This window comes from Ictalurus furcatus, chromosome 22, assembly GCF_023375685.1.
Source record: "Ictalurus furcatus strain D&B chromosome 22, Billie_1.0, whole genome shotgun sequence".
In the NCBI taxonomy this organism is placed as follows: domain Eukaryota; kingdom Metazoa; phylum Chordata; class Actinopteri; order Siluriformes; family Ictaluridae; genus Ictalurus; species Ictalurus furcatus.
Window position 1 is genome coordinate 9,159,326 of NC_071276.1, and position 22,395 is coordinate 9,181,720.

At 37.5% G+C, this 22,395-nt stretch overlaps 1 protein-coding gene and 1 long non-coding RNA gene across 3 annotated transcripts in view; one reads left to right on the forward strand and one right to left on the reverse strand.

Moving 5' to 3' along the window:
* Positions 1 to 214: 214 nt before the first annotated feature.
* The window catches only part of dnm1b (dynamin 1b), a 45,672-nt gene continuing 23,491 nt past the window's right edge, over positions 215 to 22,395 (reverse strand). The window contains exons 16-22 of one of the 2 annotated variants that reach the window (XM_053610138.1): positions 14,259 to 14,368; positions 13,443 to 13,554; positions 13,252 to 13,263; positions 12,829 to 13,002; positions 12,439 to 12,680; positions 9,515 to 9,712; positions 215 to 275 (exon numbers count right to left, since the gene is read on the reverse strand). In XM_053610138.1, the coding sequence (XP_053466113.1) occupies positions 215 to 275; positions 9,515 to 9,712; positions 12,439 to 12,680; positions 12,829 to 13,002; positions 13,252 to 13,263; positions 13,443 to 13,554; positions 14,259 to 14,368 (909 nt within the window). Of the gene's footprint in view, positions 276 to 2,363; positions 2,441 to 9,514; positions 9,713 to 12,438; positions 12,681 to 12,828; positions 13,003 to 13,251; positions 13,264 to 13,442; positions 13,555 to 14,258; positions 14,369 to 22,395 lie in introns of those variants that run through there. The other variant, XM_053610139.1, reaches the window with a different exon arrangement.
* On the forward strand, positions 20,520 to 22,124 carry LOC128598921 (uncharacterized). The gene is made up of 3 exons (XR_008384325.1): positions 20,520 to 20,999; positions 21,199 to 21,262; positions 21,461 to 22,124. It is a non-coding gene; the product is annotated as an uncharacterized LOC128598921 (long non-coding RNA).

Below are 22,395 nucleotides of genomic sequence, written 5' to 3' on the forward strand. Positions count from 1 at the left end.
TCTTGAAAATAGAGAGGTTCCTCCATACTTCTGTAATCCCTGCTAATATCTCTCTATGTCTCCTCTGCGTCAAATCATACATTAACAATATGTAGTGTAAATAATTCTTCATAGCAGATAGATATATATGGATCTATCTGGCCTTCATGTCCACCCATCAGCGTCCTCATGATCAGAGGAAAGGCAGTAGAGAGAGGGAGAAGAAGGATGGGTTCTACGAGTCAAACGAAGGATGAGGGCTCTCTCCATGAGAAGGGCTGCCTTTGCTCGGACGGCTGAGTAAAAGAGAAGAACATGTACAGCGAGAAGGAGAAACAAATGGTGGGCAAAAAGAAAGCACTCAAATAACCTACAAAACTCTATTAAGTGACATTTTTGTCTTATAGAACTTAGAGAAAAAAGTATTCCACTCTACTCTTGCTTGTCACTAGTGGTATTTTGTATCTTCAGTGAATGTTAATGTATGTAGGGTGTTTTAGGTCTAATTAAACCTTAAATCAGTTTTAAATATTGATGCTGATTACTGAATAATACTAGATCATACTGGATGCTGAATATTGATACATACTAAAGGGACCACTTAAGGGTATCACCTAAGTGACAAACAAAGGTACAGTTTGGAACTTTTTAAAGGAATACAATCAGTTTCCCAACTTAACCTCTATCTACTACATGCCTAGAGTGTGATCAATTACCACAAACAGATTTTGATCGGTTTACCTATACTGGGAAAAGTACAGAAAACCTGTCAGATCAAAACTTATAATACTAAGGGTAGATGTTGGGCAGTTGTATTTTATAGGAACTTTTCTGAGGTATTTGTAAATTAAGCCCTAAATTTAAATCATTCATCTTGTCAAAGATGGGGCTACATTTTCAGTGTGATGGTTGTAGTTTTGAATTCACGTTACATAATCAGTATTTGAATGGTATGGCAGTGCAGCATGTAGTATTGCCAGCTCACAGCTCTAAGGTCTCAGGTTCAATCCTTTCAAGGTTCAAGTTACTGTCTGTATGGAGTTTTGCATATTATCCACATTGCATATTAACCACAAAGGTTTCCTCTTACTGTCCAAAAACGTGCAGGATGGTTGACATTAGGAGCTACACTAAATTGCCTCTAGATGTGAATATGTGTGTGTATGGTGCCCTGCAATGGACTGGCATCCCAACCAGGGTGAATGAATCATCAGCATTTTAAACGCTTTTTGACAGTGTTTTTTTTGTTTTGTTTTGTTTTGTTTTTTTTGTTGTTGTTTTTTTAAATTCATTTTGAAGTGAATTTTGAAGAAAACAGGTTTTACCTCCTTTTCTAAGTGCAGGTAAATGTGTCAAAATGTTTGTCCTTAGTAATGTCACAAATGATACAAATGCATTAGATAATAAATAGGTTTAAAAACATGTATTCCTTTAACTTATAGTCACCATTATTTTGAGGCACCCAGGTTATTACTGGTTTACAGGCATTAGTTGAGAAGTCAAAGGGTTAATGGATGTAAGTTGCACAAATAAAAAAAAAAGATGGCAAACAATGAAGTAAGGAAAAAAAATACCTTGTTGCTTATTGCATATATAAAGTTAATATTGTTTAGATTAGTTTGTTTCCCAAAAAACCAATCACTTATTTGACATCAGTAAACTCAAAAATGTAATCAAGGCAAATAAGCTTCAAGTTTGGGAAACATATCTGAACAAAATGAATAAATATATCAGACATGCACATATAAAACTTATAATTAACAAGATGCTTAAATTAAACAAGATCTTTGAATCAAATTCCTAATTCCTTTCCCTATATTGCTAGTTATAAGCCAAGCTCTAAACAAAATAACCTGGAAAATGGCTAGATTCTAGTGTGAGAAGCAGGTTTCTCAGGGAAGTGAATGAATGAGTGAGCCAGTGATTAGCAGGGGGGCTTTTGTTTGTTGTATGCTGCATGCAGGTTGATCTTGAGAGAGAAGGAAGTGAGGCAGCAGGGGGCAAAAGCCAGCAAGGATAAAATGTACTAAAGACAACAGAGATAGGCCAGTGTCATCTAGCATACATGTGCTTTTATATTATTCAGAGAATATATCCATCTGTGTCTAATGTGCTGAAAGTTATATCATCTGCTTCATTTTTAAATATAATCTGTATAGTTTGTGCTGTTAATGCCACTGATAACTATAAGACAATATATCACACTGTACAATTAACACTGTCAGATATCATTACTATTACTGCCTTCTACCTGATTCAAGATTGCTTAAAGGACATGGATGTCTTTAAGTAAACATGTGCACCTAGATAAGTTACATCCAGGGGGTGTGTAATGAGTTGTCCGGGTCTGTATGAGTGTGTGGGTGTGAGGAGGAGAAGAGGCTGCAGGATCCAGGGTTAATAGTCTGTAAGGAAATCTGTGGATCTGTGGGGTCTTGTTGGTGATGTTGGCACACGTCGACTTCGAAGATGACAATGAACAGACAAATGCAGGAAGACAGAAAGGACAGAACAAACTATCAACAACAACACAAACACAAGTGTCAATGAACACACACACACATTGAGATGGGTACAATACACACAGAAAATTAACCTATTTATGAAAACACCATGGTCTTGTGGATTAATTAGGCATTTAAATTTTTTTTGCTCATTCCTCATAAAATGCCATGTGGTTGTAGGACAGTGGTAAGTATAGACTTAAACTATAATAAACATTTTAGTCATTCAGAGAGTAAACCAGTTAAAATGGGCATTAATGGAGTGGTTAAAAGGTATAGTCAGAAGGTAGGAAGGCACTGAATCATATCCAAATTCAATGTTTGCATTAAATGTTGCCTTTTTGAGCTGCTTATGAGCTAATAATTATTTGTAATTGACTTTATATCTTAAAGGACACAATATGTGTATTCACAGAATAAAAAAAAACCTTTGTAGCTTTTTAAGGGCCTTCTAAATTACTGACTTATGAAACATCAAGGAAGCTGTTTTGGACACAGTTTGGGATTTTGATGGACGTTAGCTGAAGCTAAAGGTTTTGAAACTCAAAATCCCATAAAATGCAGCCACTCCCTTTAGTGTTCCCACCAAAGACACATCCAAAACACAAGCCTAGATCAATATACCGGAGTACTAGTGTAAGAGGCAATTTTTCTGAATTTATGGGCATGTTTGTCAGCCAGTAAGAGATTTCCCTGCCCTGATTGGTCAGATATAACATTCCACTTTTTTTAGAACCTTGGCTGCCTCAGAGAAGGGAATATTAATTAATTCACAGTTGATGAAATATAAGGACAAATTTACAAAAGTATCTTCACTTAAAAATCACTAACTTCATTGTTGTAAGGCACTGCATCACATTATGTTCTACTAAACAGACACAAACAAGTGCAGAACGGTAACCAGGATAAAAATTAATGGGGTCCACACCTCAGGAATGGGACCCATTTCATATTTAATGCACCACAATGATGAATGTGTATCACACATCCTGCTCATGCTCCTGTTCCCTAGTGATTCTCCTCACTGATTACTGAAAAAGCATAACACAAACAGTCACATTTATATAATATTCTCGCATAAACTCAAGCACACGTAAATACATTCCAGCTCTACATCAGATGTACTGTATATCAGATGCATATCTCTCAACAATAAGTTAAAGTCTGCTAGCGTAGTGTTTTGTGAGAGATAACAACCATAATGGCTGATTAAGTCTAAATCATAATGTGTTTTCTCAGCTGCTCTGAAGCCAGTTGAGAACCACATCATCACTTCTGACTGGGTAGTATGTAAGGGATAATCCACGGCTAGGTGTGCACTACACGATTTTAATGCACAACGAATCTAGCTGTGAATGCACAGTGAAGCTGTGAGTTTAACTACTGTAGAATTGGGGAAATAAGTTTTGAACTCGTCAACATTTTTTTCAGTAAATATATTTCCAACGTGTCTATTCACATGAAACAGACTTTGGTATTAATGCAAGAAATTCACACATATAAAGAAATCCAAATATTAAAGTCCATAAATGAAGTTATGTGTAATAAAGTGGAATGACACAGGAAAAAAGTATTGAACACGCTAACTGAAATTTATTTAATACTTAATGGAGAAGCCTTTTTTTGTAGTAACAGCTTCAAGACGCTTCCTGTATGAAGAAATTAATGGGCCGCAATATTCAGGTGTGATTTTGGCCCATTTTTCTAAACATATTGTCTTTAAATCTTGTTTAATTGGATTCAAGTCAGGTGATTGACTGGGCCATTCTAACGCCTCAATTTTTTTTCTCTGAAACCAATTGAGAGTTTCCTTTGCTGTATGCTTTGGATCATTGTCCTGCTGGAAGGTCCATCCACATCTCATCTTCATCATCCTCGTGGATGGCAGCAGATTCTTCTCAAGAATCTCCTGGTAAAGGTCTCCATTCATCGTTCCTTCAATTATATGAAGTCTGCCAGTACCATGTGATGAAAAACAGCCCCACACCATGATGTTTCCACCTCCAAACTTCACTGTTGGTGTAGTGTTTTAAGGATTCAGAAGTTTTGAAATACGTCTGTATCCGATTCCATCAATATATTTTGCAGCAATAAGGTTGCGAAGGTCTTGGAAGAGCTCTTTTCTTTTACCCATCATGAGATGTTTCTTGTGTGACACCTTGGTAACGAAAAGCCTTTTTATTGACCATCAATTTACTAACCCAGCTGATATTAATTTGCACAGATAGGGGGTATAATTACTTACAGATTTCAGCTGGTTCCTTGCCTTACCTTGCCTTGGAGAACTGCTTTTTCTTAGCGTGTTCAATACTTTTTTGTTGACTTTAATGTTGTAAATTCTTTATATTTCCGGATTTCTTGAGTTAATACTGATGTCTGGTGAAAATTTCATGTGAATAGCCTCAATGAAAATATATTTACTGAAAAAAATGTTGACGTTTTCTATACTTTTATTCCCCCAGTGTATATGTTACTATGGTTATAAGTGTTTATGGGCAGTGCATTAATTTAGAACAGTTTGAAAGCACACCTTCCAGCAAATCAGAATTGAGTCTTTTGACAGACCATGGTATAATGTAAGGTAAGTTTTTATGCATAGTATGTTACATTCTGCCACTACATTATCAGGACATTGCTGTTTCCATATTGAATTTAACAACTAGAGGCTACGTAAGAGGTAAAAATAACAAAACCTTCCAAAACTACCAAGGTGCAGGTGGCAATGTCGTCATAGCTAGTTATGTTTCATAAACGAATTCTCTGAACTCAACAAAATATCAACATGCTCAGACAGAACTGGACTTCTATAATATAGTATTGTAAGCTGTAACATGACAAGGAATCCCAAAGTATGCAAAGAAAGCTCAACAAATGGTAAAGCTGAACCAAGTGCACATCATCTTTTTTGAGTTTATTACTTAAATCCACAGTATAAGAGATAACATAAACTATGGTCATTTGGTTAGATTTTAATGATGAAAGGATAAGTGGGTGAAAGGTGACTGGATGTGAAAACATGCACAGGGATAATCATGATGCCACACAATAACAATATGCATAAGACATACCATTTTGAGGACCTCCTCATTGGTCACTGATAGAAATTCTGAAAGAATAACCGGAGTCATTGTGGGAGGGGTTTAGTCAGAGTGAGGGTTGGCAAAATTGGAGAGGAACAGCTAAAGGAATAAGCATCAACAGTTTTCCTTTATCTTGAACATATCTATATTTCTAGAACATCCCTTTCTTAATTTCATCCAAGCTCTTTTCTGGGAAGTGCACAATAAGAGCATGATCTCACAAAGCTGATGTGCTAGTGTAGGGTTATGAACATGAAATGACTTCAAATGACTTCAAAATGGTTCACAAGACTGTCTGGAGTAAAGCTAAGGAAAACTAACAACACAGTCAGTGATGATGTGCCATTGTGATATGAAGTGAAAGCGTTAAGGACCCTGAGTGGATTGTATAGAGTGGACAGGGGAAAGGGGAAAGGGGAGAAGAACAAGCAAAAAGGGAACCAAAGTAATCCTTTTCCTCAGTGTGAAAGGATCAGGTAGTGATAAAGTTACCGAAATCGCAGAGGGAATATAAGGAAGGAAGTTTGTAGATCATCGCTCTCTTTGGCAACATCACACTGTTTTACACAAAATGCTATACATTGTTTGCAGTGAATTTCTTAGCCTGCAGATTTAATCTAGCAAATCTATCCTATTTATTCATCTCAATTAGCCTTAATTATGCATACACACAGCAGTTGCAATGATTTATTTTTCCAACACAAGTCTTTAAACTACCAAATATTTATGTAAACTTCCAAAAGGCCAGTCAACACTTTTAACACTATATTTAACACTAACATTTTGTTTAAACTTTACATAATGGGATGGATCTAATTAAAAAGCATACCTTTAGCACAAAATTAAAAAGACAAACAAAGACAATTATGGCAACCTGGAACAACCCTTTACATGGTGAACCATTTCCAAACTGAAACACATTTTTCCATTGTACATATCTAAATCACAATTAAAGTTATAGTATTTTAAAATCTGGTTACCCCCAAAATGTGAAAAGAGAGAAAATCATATAAAGATTCCATAGCATTTCCACATTGAATAGCACTGTTGATTTCAAGGCAATTCATGGGGACTTAAACATAACAATAACATAATTTCCACGTTGATTTGGTAAAATGAAACTTTTCCTTGGTGTTTTGATTAAATATATTGTATTTATATTTTTCTTAAAGTACAGGTATAAGTATACTGTAGTCAAAAATCATTTGGTCAAAACCCTATTTTTCATTGTTGTCAGTTTTCCAGAATTTTAGGTGTAGCGACTCCCAGCAGGTTTTCCCAGGCACCACAAAAGTTATTTAGTGTGTTAGGTTTTACAGATATTGCTTCATTATCAAAAGTAACAAAATATATTTCCCTTTGAATGTGATATAAATATTCAAGATTCACATTTTACAAAACCAATTCCGAAAAAGTTGGGACACATGGAAAATGCAAATAAAAGCAAAGAGGAGTTATTTATAAATATACTTTGACTTATATTTAAACAAAAAACGTGACAAGTTGAAATAAGAAGGTGATGAGAAACAGGTGAGATAATCGTCTAATCATAGTATATAAGGAGCCTCCAAAAATGGCCTAGTCCTTCAAGAGCAAAGGATGGGGCTCACCAATCTGCAAACAGATGCATCAGCAAATAATCCAACACTTTGAGAACAACATTCCCCAAAGGCAAATCGATAGGATTTCGGGCATTTCACCTTCTACAGTGCCCAATATAATTAAAAGATTCAAGGAATCCGGTCAAATCTCAGTGCGTAAAGGGCAAGGCCGAAAACCAATTCTGAATGCGTGTGATCTCCGATCCCTCAGATGTCACTGTCTTAAAAATCATCATGAGTCTGTAAAGGATATCCTGACAGGGACTCGAGAATACTTTGGTAAGCCTTTGTTAGTCAACACCATCCGCCGCTGCATCCACAGATGCAAGTTAATGCTTTACTATGCAAAGCAGAAGCCACACATCAACACTGTCCAGAAGCACAGCCGACTTGGTCTCATCTGAGATGGACAGTAACACAGTGGAATCGTGTTTTGTGGTCCAACGAGTCAAAATTTCAAATAATTTTTGGACAAAACAGCTGCCATGTTCACCGGGCCAAAGAGGAAAAGAATCATCCAAGCTGTTATCAGCGTCAGGTCCAAAAGCCAGTGTCTGTCATGGTATGAGGGTGTATTCAGGCGATGAAGGCCCCGTTCTGTTGCACAGCTGAAGAAATGCATAATGGATGAATGGGGGAAAATTCCGATCGCTTCACTTAACCCAGTGGTGTCGCTCAAACGCTTAATAAGTGTTATTAAAAGAAAAGCTGATGTTACACAGTGGTAAACAGTCACAAAGTAAAACATAAAATAATGTGTTAATAATGTGTTTTCAATATAGTACAGGGTGAATTGAATTCTCAAATTAATCTTTTTGTTTGTTTTTTTTGCATTTTCCATACTGTCCCAACTTTTTCAGAATTGGGGTTGTCGTTTATCTCTTAAATTTTTTACCCAGAAACCACAGGATGCAAAATTGTGCATTCATTTGTATATCCTTAATAATTCTTTTATCTATAGGCTTAAAGGAGATCTATTATGCAAAATTCACTTTTAAATGGTGTTTGAACATAAATCTGTATTGGCAGAGTGTGTACACAAGCACCCTACAATGGTAAAAATCCACCCACTCATGAACAGTGCCTCAAAATGAGCCGTTTAGATTTTCGCCCTAACATGACGTCACATTGGAACAGGCCCCACCCAGGGACTCTGCCCTATTAACATAGATGCTCCCTTGAGTGAGCTGCACACAGGCCACCATTGTTTTCTGTGCTGGAGCAGCTACAGTGATAAGCTACAGTAAGAAGAATGACTCAGCTTCGTAATTGTTCTGTTGTTGGCTGTAAGAATAAAGAGTCTTCATGTACTCCAGGCATCAGAACCACCGAAGACGCAGTGGTAAATTTTATTTTTGAAGGAAATATGCCCCAAAAAATACCTTAAATCCTTTTACACCAGATTGCTTTGTAAATGATGGCCAATATAAAGCAGGATTTGCTAAAAGATTTATTCTCGAGCATGGCTCAGTACCAACTGTTTGTGATCCAGCTTCATATCCAGAAGACCTAAGTATCGCACTTTATATTTTGTGAATGTTTGCAAATCGCCTTTCAGAATGAGCCTCTTAGCAGATTCCATGGTTAATGCTGCTAAAGTTACCATTGCCTCTGATTGTATTGATGGAGATCAGAGCTATGTCATCATTTTTATTTTTAACCCGAAAACGCTTACTGTATATGTTATTCATAACTGCATCTTTATTATGCACAATACAGTAAGCTGATTGTCTTTTTGAAAACTGTGTACGTTTTGGGCAAATCATTTTAATAACCCAAGCACAAGCTGTAAAGGCACATCCGCTATAGTATTTGAAGCACGAGCTGTAAAGGCACAGCCCTCTTCTGGACAGGGGGCAGGGAGCAGCAGCTCATTTGCATTTAAAGAGACACACGAAAACAGCGTGTTTTTGCTTCCACCCAAAAAGGGGCATATTCAGCATGGTATAACAAATGATCCATGGGGTATTTTGAGCTGAAACCTCACAGACACATTCTGGGGACACCTGAGACTTAAATTATCTTGTAAAAAAAAAAAAAAAAAAGGCTTAAAATAGGTCTCCTTTAAATATACTTTAATAAATAATTCTTCATTAGGATCTATCTGAAAATCATAAATCCATAACTTCAACAATTAGGTTTAAGGTTTGTATTGCCTTTCTGTACCTTTCTGCAAAGAAACGTTTGACTGGCAGTGTAGAAGACTTCGACCAGTTACAAAATAAATGCTCAGGTTTTATATTATAATTTGTATATGAATTAAAATTAGGAATTAACATGTCAGACAGGATGATTTTAGTGAAATACTGTCTTGAATAGTACAGTTTATGCGTTTCCCTCTAGGACTCACCTGGGAACTCCTGGAGGAGCACGATTGGGGCGTGAGGGCACTTGGGGTGGTGTGCCACCGTGGGGGTCTGGGGAGGCTCCAGGTCTGGAGGGGACAGGTGGAGCTCCGGCAGCAGGTGGCCCAGGAGCAGCACGAGCCCCAGGGCGAGGGGGTCCAGGAGGAGCTCGACGCTGAGGTGTGGGGCTGGACATGGGGGATCTGTGTATGAATACAGACAAACCATTCATTCTCTGGCTGTTTTTCTGGCTGTTTTTCTGGCTTTTTTGACCCTTTGTCACCAGTTTGATGCTTCACAGACAAATAGAACAAATTTACTAAAACACATTATGTATATTGTGTAACAAAGCTGGAAACATAGGAAAAATGATCCATGTTACAAATAGATATTTATTACTATGTTTTGTACATATAACATAACATAATATTATATAATAAGAGTTGCATGTAAGATTTTAGAAATATACCAGAAGTGCCAAAACATGAATAATACAGTGCCCTCCTCTAATATTGGCACCCTTGGTAAATATGAAGGCTGTGAAAATTTGTCTTTATTGTTTAATCTTTCGATCTTTTGTTAAAAAAAAAAAAACCCAAAATACTCAGGATCTCAATATTCAATACAGCATGTGTAATCAACATTCTGGATGAGGTTGGAGAATACATGGCAAGGCATCCGAGACCATTCCTCCCTACAGAATCTCTCCAGATCTTTCAAATTTCAAGGTCCATGCTGGTGGACTCACCTCTTCAGTTCACCCCACAGGTTTTCTATGGGTTTCAAGTCAGGGGACTGGGATGGTAATGGCACGACCTTGATTTTGTGGTCAGTAAACCATTTTTGTGTTGATTTTGATGTATGTTTTGGATCATTGTCCTGCTGGAAGATCCAACCATGACCCATTTTAAGCTTTCTGGCAGAGGCAATCAGATTTTCTTTTAATATCTGTTGATATTTGATAGAGTCCATGATGCCATGTATACTAACAAAATGTCCAGGTCCTCTGGCAGAAAAACAGCACCAAAAATTAAAGAGCCACCACCATATTTAACCCTGCTTTTTTCTTGAAACCCTTCCAAACAACTTGTGGTGATGTAGGTGACTTCGGATTTTAGTTTTGGAGCCTTTCTGACCCGAAGACACAACTAACTGTGATCCAGCTGTGATCCTTGGAGATTTTCTGGCCACTTGAACCATCCTCTTCACAGGGCATTGAGACAATATAGACACACATCCAATTCCAGGTTGATTCATAATATTTCCAGTTGACTAGAACTTCTTAATTATTGCCCTGAAAGTCGGAAATGGGCATTTTTAATGCTTTTGCTATTTTCTTATAGCCACTTACCATTTTGTGAAGCTCAACAACCTTTTGCTGCACATCACAGCTATATCCCTTGGTCTTACCCATTGTTACGAATGACTAAGGGAATTTGGCCCATGTGTTGCCTCATATTTACACCCTTGTGAAACAGGAAGTCATGGTTGAACAATTTCATGTTCCTAGTCACACAGGTGTACTAAAAATGTAAAATATCAATGCAGATATACTTCAAATATATTTTTCTCACATGAAATCATAGGGGTGCCAATAATTGTTGCACACCTAAATTTAACAAAGTTTTTTTTATATATAAACTGGTGTTGTGTTTGCACTTGTTTGATATCTATGAAAGCAGCTAATTTTTTTCTAACAAAATATAAAAAGGTTAAACAATAAAGACAATTTCACAGAATTATTTGCTCATATTTACTAAGGGTGTCAATATTAGTGGAGGGCACTGTATATAGGTGCAAGAATTTATAATACAGAAATGTCGACCTTCTGAGAAGTATGTTAATTTATGCGCTCAATACTTGGTCGCAGCTCCTTTTGCACGAATTACTGCATCAATGCGGCGTGGCATGGAGACAATTAGCCTGTGGCACTGGTGAGGTGTTCTGGAAGTCCAGGTTGCTTTCATAGCGGCCTTCAGCTCGTCTGTATTGTTGGGTCTGGTGTCTCTCATAGATTATCTATGGGGTTCGGGTCAGGTGAGTTGGCTGGCCAATCAAGCACAGTAATACCACGATCAGCAAATTAGTTACTAGTAGTGTTGACACTGTGGGCAGGTACCAAGTCCTGCTGGAAAAGGAAATCAGCATCTCCATAAAGCTTGTCAGCAGATGGAAGCATGAAGTGCTCTAAAATCTCCTGGTAGATGCTGCACTGACTCTCGACTTGACAAAACACAGTGGACCAACACCAGCAGATGACATGGCACCCCAAATCATCACTGACTGTGGAAACTTCACACTGGACTTCAAGCAACTTGGATTCTGTTCCTCTCCACTCTTCCTCCAGACTCTGGGACTTTGATTTCCAAATGAAATGCAAATTTTTCATCTTAACCAGAGATTAAAGGCTCATATACTTCACCTTTGCAGGTGTTTGGAGTTAATTAGCTGATTAGAGCTCTTCCAGGTCGACATTACTGTATTATAAATTCTTTATTCTAATATTCTGAGATACTGGATTTTTGATGTCCATGAGCTGTAAGCCGTAATCATCAAGATTAAAACAAAAAAAGGTTTGAAATATTTCACTTTATGTGTAATGAATCTAGAATATATGAAAGTTCCACTTTTTGAATTAAATTGTAAAAAAATGTTAAAAAAATGTACTTTTCCATGATATTCTATTTTTTTAAGATGCACCTGTATATACTACTAATAGTAAACCTATAACAATATAAAGTATCTTGATGTACAGTATATAACATAAGTGCTTACTATTTTATGTTTATTTATCAAATGAATAAAAACAATAAACAATATATTGTACAGTATAAAATACATTGCAAAAGTACCAAATTAACTGTACATATTTATTAATTTAAAAAAAAAATTGCACAGCAGAGAGACATGGTTTCAGCTAGTGACAGACCTTCGTCCTGAGGGTCCTCCCTGCACCTGTAGCCAGGAGTCGTCCACTGGTGGTGGCATGGCAGTGGACACTGTGGTAGTACTGATGTCTCCAATAATGCTTAGGGCTTCTTTGAGTGCATGGTACATGCGCAGCATCTCATCCCTGTGCTGCGCCTGTTCGGCCGATTCCTCCATCAGACTGTTCTGGTCTCCACATGAATAGAGGTGGGCCAGCAAGTCAGCATGGATGAACTCTTTAGTCTGTTTAATGGTGAAAGTGAGAGGGAAAAAAGCAGCTGTTTTTGTACTGTTATCACAGTAGAATTGACTTTTGACAATTTTTTTGACAATTGACATTTACATTTTCAACAAGGCCACACACAAAATGGAGAATAAAATAAATAATCACATTGTTGATCATAAGATGCATGATGGTCTTGGGCATCAGATCGCGCACAGTCTTGTTGACGATAGCCATATAGGAGTCTACCAGGTTGCGGATGGTCTCCACCTGTCTCTCCAGCTGAGGGTCCATGGAGTGCATGAAACTGTCTGAGCTGCTCTCCTCACTGCTTTCACTCTGCTGCACAACACAGTAGTGCATCAACATTATATGAACTAATCGGGGAAACATTACTGCAAATCGGATTCAGGAGAACTTAGTCAGGTTTCATTAAGAAACACTTAAATAGAGGCATAATTGTGAAATTATGAACGTGTATTATAAGAAGTAGTTTGAGATAAAATGTGTGGTTAGTTGTTAGTTATGTCAGTGGTTATAAGACTGTTCTGTGAAATTTAATATGATCAGACATAGTAATGAAGCACTTACCTTCTCTTTGTCCTTTCAGATAAGATATAGGTAAACAATAAAGCAAGGATAAAGGATAAAGCAAGGAGGTGTTAGAAATGTCAAAGCAAAGGAACAGAGCTCTTGTTAAACATTAGTGTTATATCAAACAAACACACTACAATACTGCTAGAAGAGCAGCCATAACATTTTAATCTGCAGTGATGTCATACCACAATGCGTTCTGGGTAAACACCAGCACGCAGGAAGGAAGCCTTCCAGCTGTCCACCTCTTCTTGTGTCTCACACGCTAATTCTAGCTGCCTGTAATCCTTATACACATTCCTGAGGAGCAAAATTAGTAACATGCTACATGTAAGGCTCTATTCTTTGATTGCATTCATAACACAAATTACTACACAACTATACAAATTGCATGGTTCTAAACATCAGCAATGCATTTTTTCCAATCGATTCTTCCAACAAGAGTCAAGTACCTACTGTATACAGACCAAAATTCAGTTCAAGATGAGGTTTAAAGGCATAATCAACATAATCATTGCATGTTGCATCTGTAGCAAGTACAATAATGTTGACACATTTTTCTATACTGAGAAAATAAGGGCAAACCCTTTTTATCGTTTAGGTGAAACTTGTTGCCACAGAGCACTTTCATACATTTTTCAGTCAGTTAGTCAGAGCTGTGTAGGTCAAATCACACACAGAGGCCAAAAAACCTCAAAGAAAGTTAAGAACAGCTTTCACAAAACATTTCCTCCTGCCTATTTCATTCATTAATGTTAGAGTGTAATGGTTGTAGTTTTGAATTTGCATTATATAGCAACATATTACTGAGTTCATCAAGTGCCATTAGACTATAAGTGAGTTTAGAGACATTGGGTATTCTGTTCTTTTCTCAGTGCAGGTAAATGTCTGTGATAATCACACATACACTACTAATGTGGTCAGTAGATGTTAAGTTGAAAAACTTTGGAGGATTCCTATAATCATTAAAGTGGACTCGTATGGAATAATGGAGCTGAACAGACCTTTGTTCAGTGTTGAAGAGGGCAAAGATGTGTTTGCTGGACATGAAGCTTTTCTCAATGTCTCGGAGCTTCAGGTTATCCACAGGCAGCATGTATTTCTTCTCTTTCTCCTGTAAAGGAAGCAATGTGAGAGAGCAGCAGGGAGCAATGTGCTGAGCTGGAACTCTTAAGGGTCAGAATATGTGTTGTGATCTCAATTTCATTTTGCCCTGTGAGTAACATTTCTACATGTGTACTGAACTGCTTGAGAAAAGATGTCTATTGTAAATAGTGACTTTTGTTTTCATATGGTAGTAAGTCTATTTGTCCAATACATATTATAATATCTTGTTATGATTCAAATGGTTACAACATGCTAAGCTAAGAATGACAGTAATGTCACTTTTTTCTATTAAGAAAAAATGGTCATTTATTAAGAGCAAAGTCTTTTTACTTTCAAGACATCTTTTAGTAAACTGTAATGCTGTTTTGGGGGGCGATGTCTGTATAAGAAAATGAAAGGACGGATGAACTGACTAAATAAAAAAGCTGAGAGGAGAAGCTGAGAGGAGAGAAGGGTGCAGGAGAAGCTAAAACTGCAATGTATCACATAAATTAAACATGCATACTGTACATCAGAAATACACCCTAGTCCGTTACAGACCAGTCACAGTGACCAGTTTTTTTTAATGCAAACATATCTATAATAGAATGTTAAATAAAATGTATCTTTATAATATTAATGATAGCATGTCATTGATTCTTTTTTGATTTTCCAAGACGCTACATACAGTCTGATTCTAACCTCCCAGAGACATCACTTATATTTGGATCACCGTCTGATCCCATAGAACTCGATCAGGCGACTGAATGCTTAGAGTTCACGCTTCGCTACACAATAGATAATGTAGCTCCACTCAAAAGAAAAATAATTAGAGAGGAAAAGCTAGCACCCTGGTATAACGATCAAATGCGTACCTTAAAACAGACCACTCGACAATTAGAACGAACATGGCGTCAAACCAAGTTGTTAGTATTTCAAACAGCATGGAAGGAGAGCCTCCTGAACTATAGACAATCTCTTAGTGATGCTAGAAAAGTCTATCTCTCCACCTTAATAGAAGAAAACAAAAGCATTTCTAGATTTCTATTCAACATGGTAGCAAAAATAACTAGGAATAAAACCACCACAGAAACAGGCACACACTCACAATTATTATATTGCAGTGAAGATTTCATGAATGTTTTCATTGGTAAAGTTGAAAATATTAGATGTGAAATTCAGACTATCAATTTAAAACCAGACATTTTTATAACTAACCCCGTAGATGATAATATAGCAATATCTGATAAACGTTTAGAATGTTTTACTCCCCTTAGACAGACCGAACTAGCTTCATTAATCTCTTCAGCAAAATCATCAACTTGTATACTACATCCTTTAGCTACATGTTTCTTTAAACAGATTTTTCCTGGAGTAATTGAACCCCTTCTAAATATAATCAATTCTTCCCTTAGCACTGGCTATGTACCAAAATCATTTAAACTAGCAATTATCAAACCCCTGATTAAAAAACCTGACCTTGACCCCTATCAATTGTCTAGCTATAGGCCAATATCAAATCTCCCCTTCATCTCCAAGATATTAGAAAAGGTTGTAGCACAGCAGCTATGCTCGTACCTACATAAGAATAGCATTCATGAAATGTATCAGTCAGGATTTAGGCCTCATCATAGGACAGAGACAGTGCTGGTTAAAGTGGTAAATGACCTACTACTGGCCTCTGATCAGGGTTGTGTCTCCTTGCTTGTATTACTTGACCTTAGTGTAGCTTTTGATACTATATATCATACTATTCTCCTTGATAGACTAGAAAACACTGTTGGCATTAAGGGAACGGCCCTCTCCTGGCTCAGGACTTATTTGACCGATCGTTATGAGTTCGTAGATGTAAATGGCGACTTCTCCACGCATACCGAGGTGAAATTTGGTGTTCCACAAGGTTCTGTTTTAGGCCCGCTGTTTTTTTTAGTTTACATATGCTACCTCTGGGTCAAATTATTCGTAAACATGGAATTAGCTTCCACTGTTATGCTGATGATACACAGTTGTATGTTTCAGCAAAGCCAGACAACACACAACTTTACTACAACTTAGTAAAGCTGATTAATGTGTAAAGGACATTAGACACTGGATGCTTATTAACTTCCTTTTACTTAATTCTGATAAGACAGAAGTACTTGTACTGGGACAACGTGTAGCTAGAAGTGAGCTTTCTGATTACATAGTAACTCTGGATGGACATGTCATGTGTAGCAGTAAAAGTCCTTGGAGTGATTATTGACTCCAGTCTTTTATTTGACGCTCATGTAGATAATATTTCTAGGATAGCCTTCTTTCATCTCAGAAATATTGCTAAGATAAGAAATATAATTTCACTACATGATGCAGAAATATTAGTTCATGTTTTTGTCACCTCTAGACTAGATTACTATAATGCCTTACTGACTGGATGTTCCTGTAGGAGCATAAACAAACTCCAGTTAGTCCAGAATGCAGCTGCTAGAGTCCTTACTAGAACCAGAAGATACGACTACATCACCCCGATCTTATCCACACTGCATTGGCTCCCAGTGAAATCTCGCACTGATTATAAAATACTATTATTGACCTATAAAGCACTAAACAGTCTAGCACCACAGTACCTAAGAGAACTTTTGGTCTTCTATGATCCGCCACGCCTACTTAGATCAAAAGGTGCAGGCTATTTGTTGGTACCTCGAATACTGAAGGCTACTGCAGGGGGAAGAGCTTTCTCTTACAAAGCCCCACAGTTATGGAACAGCCTTCCAATTAGTGTTCGGGACACAGACACAGTCTCAGTGTTTAAGTCTAGGCTGAAAACATATTTGTTTACTCAAGCTGACCATGAATAGACTTTTGTTTACGCAAAGTACACAGTATTATCCATCATGGGATAGTAAGCATACCTAATAATCTTTCCCTCTCTTTAACTCCCTCTCTCCTTCTGTCGAGCCACACATGATTTTATGGAGATGTCAGTGATCCTGACCCTTTCTGCTCTCCGGACCTGCCTGATCCACCCTGATGCCCTACCTCTGGATGGCGCTCTCATCAACTGGAGGCTACAGCCTGGAGATTTCTGAGGATGGTGCGGCTTGAAGTACCATGGAAATGGTTTTGGACCTCAATTCCACATGGACATACTCGCTGTGGTTGCTGGGACTACAGTTGCTACTATGGCCTTGGGACTGCAATTACCACATGCAGCTTTGCACTCAGGTCTCCTTTAGTGAACAGTGGACTATTTCAACAAAACAGTGTCCACGTAAAAACCATAATGAACTTTCTTTTACTTTCACACTATCCACTGTTACCCAGATGAGGACGGGTTCCCTTCGGAGTCTGGTTCCTCTCAAGGTTTCTTCCTCTCATCATCTTAGGGAGTTTTTCCTCACCACCTTCACCACCGACTTGGTCAATAGGGATAAATCCACACACTTAAAATCTGTATCCTGTGTGTATATGTTTCTGAAAATGTTTCTGAGACTATGTCCATTGTTAAAAGCACTATAGAAATCAAATTGAATTGAATTGATTCTATCAAATTCTCTACTATATGCATTATACCATGTACACTGTGTAAAATTAACTATATGTCTTTACAAATCTGTCAAAAAAAACTCTACAGTGTTACTCCAATATCATAATTAAATGAAACTTCAGTTATCTCATACTTTCCTGTAACGTATGAGAATTTTCCCTTGCATAGTCAGTATCCAATAATAATACATCTGTCGCCAATAAAAACAGCATCTTGGCGAAGGGCTAGCAGAAAATACTAAATCATAATAATTGCAAAAGCAGAGATCGCATCTGATTATTCCTCACAGTCTCTGAGTCTGTACTGTAAGTGAAATGACTTCTCAAATGTAGATTTGGCATTGCATCTATCAATTCTCTTTAATGAAACAATGAGAAGCTTCTCATTTTTGCTGTTATGACAATCAGCACTGCAGACTGAAATATTTGTACAGTATCCCAACACAGAAAAATACAGTCATTGCAAAGGTTATGGTAAATGGCACTTTTGGTATCTTAAGTATTGAATTTTATTGATTCAGTCTGGTTGTTCCCCAACTGGAAGCTGCTTTTCATTATGATATACAGTCATGTGAAAAAATAAGCATACCCCATGGAAATTGTTGGTTTTTTTGACATATTTGGACAAGCAAACATTTGATCATCTTTGAAACCATACCCTTTAGCAGAAATAAATTTTTGTAGGCGTTTTGCATAATTGTCCACCAGGATTGCTGGAATTTTTGACCACTCTTCCATGCAATAAATAAATCTTCTAGTTGCACAGTGTTTGAGGGTTTTCTTGAATGTACTGCCTGTTTCAAATCCCACCACAACATATCAATGGGATTCAAATCAAGGCTTTGACAAGGCCATTCCATAACCCTCCATTTCTTCTTTTTGAGCCATTCCTTGGTGGATTTGCTAGAATGCTTAGCATCTGAGGCAGCAAAGCAACCCCAAACCATAACATTTCCACCAACATACTTCACAGGTGGTATGAGGTGCTTCTCCTGAAAAGCTTCCTTTATTCTGCACCAAACATGTCTGCTGTTACTGTGGCCAAACAACTCTATCTTTGATTCGTCTGTCCAGAGCACATTATTGTAAAAGGCCTGGTCTTTGCTTATATGCTGATTTGCAAACTGTAGTCTTGCTCTAATGTTCTTTTTAGACGCCTCCCATGCAGGTCAAATTTGTGCAATCTCTTTCTGATTGTAGAAGCATGCACTTTGACACCAACAGTTGCAAAACTTACTAGCAGATCCTGTGGTGAAATTTTGGGGTTCTTGGAGACTTTATTTTTGCATCACACAGTCTGCTCTTGGGCTGAATTTGCTGGGACGGCCAGTCCTGAACAAATTAACAGTCTTTTGAAATCTGCACTATTTGTAGATGATTTTCCTTACAGTGGCATGACGTATTTCAAATAATTTGAAGATCTTTTTAAATCCCTTGCCACTCATAAGCATCCACCCACTTTTTTCCAAAGGTCTTACAGACCTCTGTTGATTTTGGCATGATGACACTCAATAACAAAGGGAACACCAGACACTAGATATGAGAGGTGTATAAATAAGACAGGTTCCATCTGCACTCACTAATCATTGGCACCCAATCTTCAACACCTGATTCTAATTTTATGGATTTGAAGGTGTGATAAATGTAGGGGTGTATTTACATTTTCCACGTGGCTGATCTATTTTTTTGTTAGTTTAAATTGTGAAAATTACTACAAAATGTAAATTGTATGAGTCATTTGATGAAGTGCATCAACTTAATTACTCGGCACTGTTTCAAAGAGGATCAAATGTTTGCTTGTCCAAATATGTTAAAAAAAAATTTCCATGGGTTGTTTTTTTTCACATGACTGTATATATATATATATATATATATATATATATATATATATATATATTCCATTTCTCTTTTGATCTAAAGAGTTAGTCCATGACTGTTGCTCTGTAAATTTAACATTAATATTATGTCTGTACACATTCATTCATGCAGGAAAACCGACTGTTTGAAGCTAATATCACTGCCCGCTTTATATCCTAATGCTTAGATTCATAGTCATCATACTGAAGTCGAAAGGGATTTGTGGTGGATAAAGGTTAAATTTGTAAAGCTGACCCCATGCTCTAGAAAAGTTCCTTTAATATTCAGTTTTCTGTGTGCATTTGTGAGTGTGGTCAGTATAAAGAGCTCTTTATGCAGTGAGCTTCAGAGGGAAAGCAGCACGGAGGAGGTAGAGTCCAAAGGCCTACACATCTGGAGATACTACAACTCCATGGAAAGAAACTCCAACATTCCTTGGAGTCAGCCTCTCCACCCCAAACTTACACACAGCAGGACACGCACGCGCACACATGCACACACACACACATACACACACACACACACACACACACACACACACACCAGTCTCCAGAGCATAAACACTCAGGCTAATGCCAGCTCTTCCACTGACAGGTCTTCAACATTAGTCTGGCCTGCAAAAGAAGCCAATTTTCACTTCCTGTTGACCTCTGGCCTTGTACTTCCTGTTTAACAAAAAAAAACTTTTAAATGGATAAAAAATGCACGCTCCGCCTCCTCCTGCTCCCTTTCCTTCTCCCTGTTTCCATTTCTTGCTGAAGAAAATCTGCCACGTCGATTTGGTAAAATCTACATTTGATCTGATGCAAACCTTTTCGTCTGATGAAACCTTGTATTTTTCACGATGAGATTTTTTTGGTTTGTTTTTTATGCATCATCAGTTTAATGCCTAAAAGAATATTTGGTATCACATTTACTTTCTGAACCTTCTGATGAACAATTTTGTCTTTTTTACAGAATTTGGTTCTCACAGCTGTCTGAGTGGCTGAAGGGAGATTTATGATCTGACCAAGGTGAAACAGGTCAGGAGAAGAACGACTTCTTGCCACCCACGTTCCTGTCTTCTCTCAGCACCATCAAACACTGATACCCCTCCAAGGACCCTCCTCTCCACTCCCCTCAACCCACCCACTGCTCCCTCACTCGGACCTCCATCAGTGCACGGCAGGAGAAAGAAAGAAAGAGCGAGGGAGGGATGGAGGAAAGGATGGACGAAGTTTTTAGAGGCGCAACATGTCTGGTCGCCGACACCATTTGGCAACAAACGCGGGAACTCAGAGGTATCCTTTATAGTCTTTTCAAGTTTTTATGGCCTGCATGTGTGCAGATGAGCATTGGAATGAAATGAGACAATGCAGGAGACAGATTGTGGATGATGTCCAGCACCATAAACAAGTCTGTTGAGATATGCAGGTTTCCTGTCTGATTCATCAGTGTGTTATATTTATAGTTGTACACTTGCACCTTTTTGTTTTACAGTGATGTTGGGTTTTTTTTTAAATAAAAGCTGAATGCACAGATCCACATCTTTATGCAGACACAGGTAAGACATGATAATATATGATCAAAAATTGTTCCAAGATCATAAATCATAACAATGCATAAAGAGTATGCATTTTTATGTAGTTAAGTTTATTATTCTTCGTATTCTTCACAAACTGAAGTCAAACCTAATACTCTGTATAATATTTATTGAGCTATATTTTCCTAGGGTATATACGCATGTATTAATTCTCCCTAGGAGTGGTTTGGAGTGTTTGGACCTTCTCCATGTCTGTGACTCAGAGGCCTGGCCCGCTTGCCCAGTGTTCAGACTACCTGTTCAGGATGTGGTGATTGTACAGTAGTCTGCACATTGGTTAGGCTGATCAGGGGAAAGCACACTGATTCCCTGCGCTAAACAAGCATACAAGCACATCAACATGTGTCTGGCTGGCATTGTAGTGTTCAGTGCAAAAGGCTGGAAAAAAGGTGAAAAATGGGAAACATGTTTCTATTTTACATGTTAATGTTAAAAATTAAATCTGGATATATTCAACTACAGAAAAAAGTAGTCAAAGGTTTGCTATGCCAGTCTCAGTTTCCAGATCTGATTTGAAGAAGACCCTGTATGACCCCTAGCAGAAGTTTAACATATATTTCAAGAAAATGGACAGTGGATGCATATTACTTCCAGAACGTCCAGAATGAAAAAAAATTCTTCTCAGACAATATAAATGAGATCGGAGGCTTTTCTAAAGGCAAAGAGGAGGCAAGCAAGCTATCCGAGAATATTGATATCACTTTCAGAAAGGTTGAGGCAAACCTTTGAACTGATGTAATTTTGCAATGAATTAAATTCATCTGTCTTCTTCATTTTGTCCTAAGGTCATATAAACCTTTGCAAATAACAGTATAGCTGTTAATTTTTCTGTTCTTGTGTGTGTGTGTGTGTGTGTGTGTGTGTGTGTGTGTGTGTGTGTGATGCACCACATGTGTATGAAAAATGAAAGACTGTACTGTGTATCATGAAAAAATAAAAATAAAAAATGACTCATTTTTTGGAGAAAAAAAAAAGTATTCTCACTCAAGCCACAAAATACATTTCATGAATTTAAAAACAGACTTGCAACCAGAAACATTTCACATTCTTGCCGTATCACAATCCAAAATCACAAGCAGACTTTGATTCTCTTG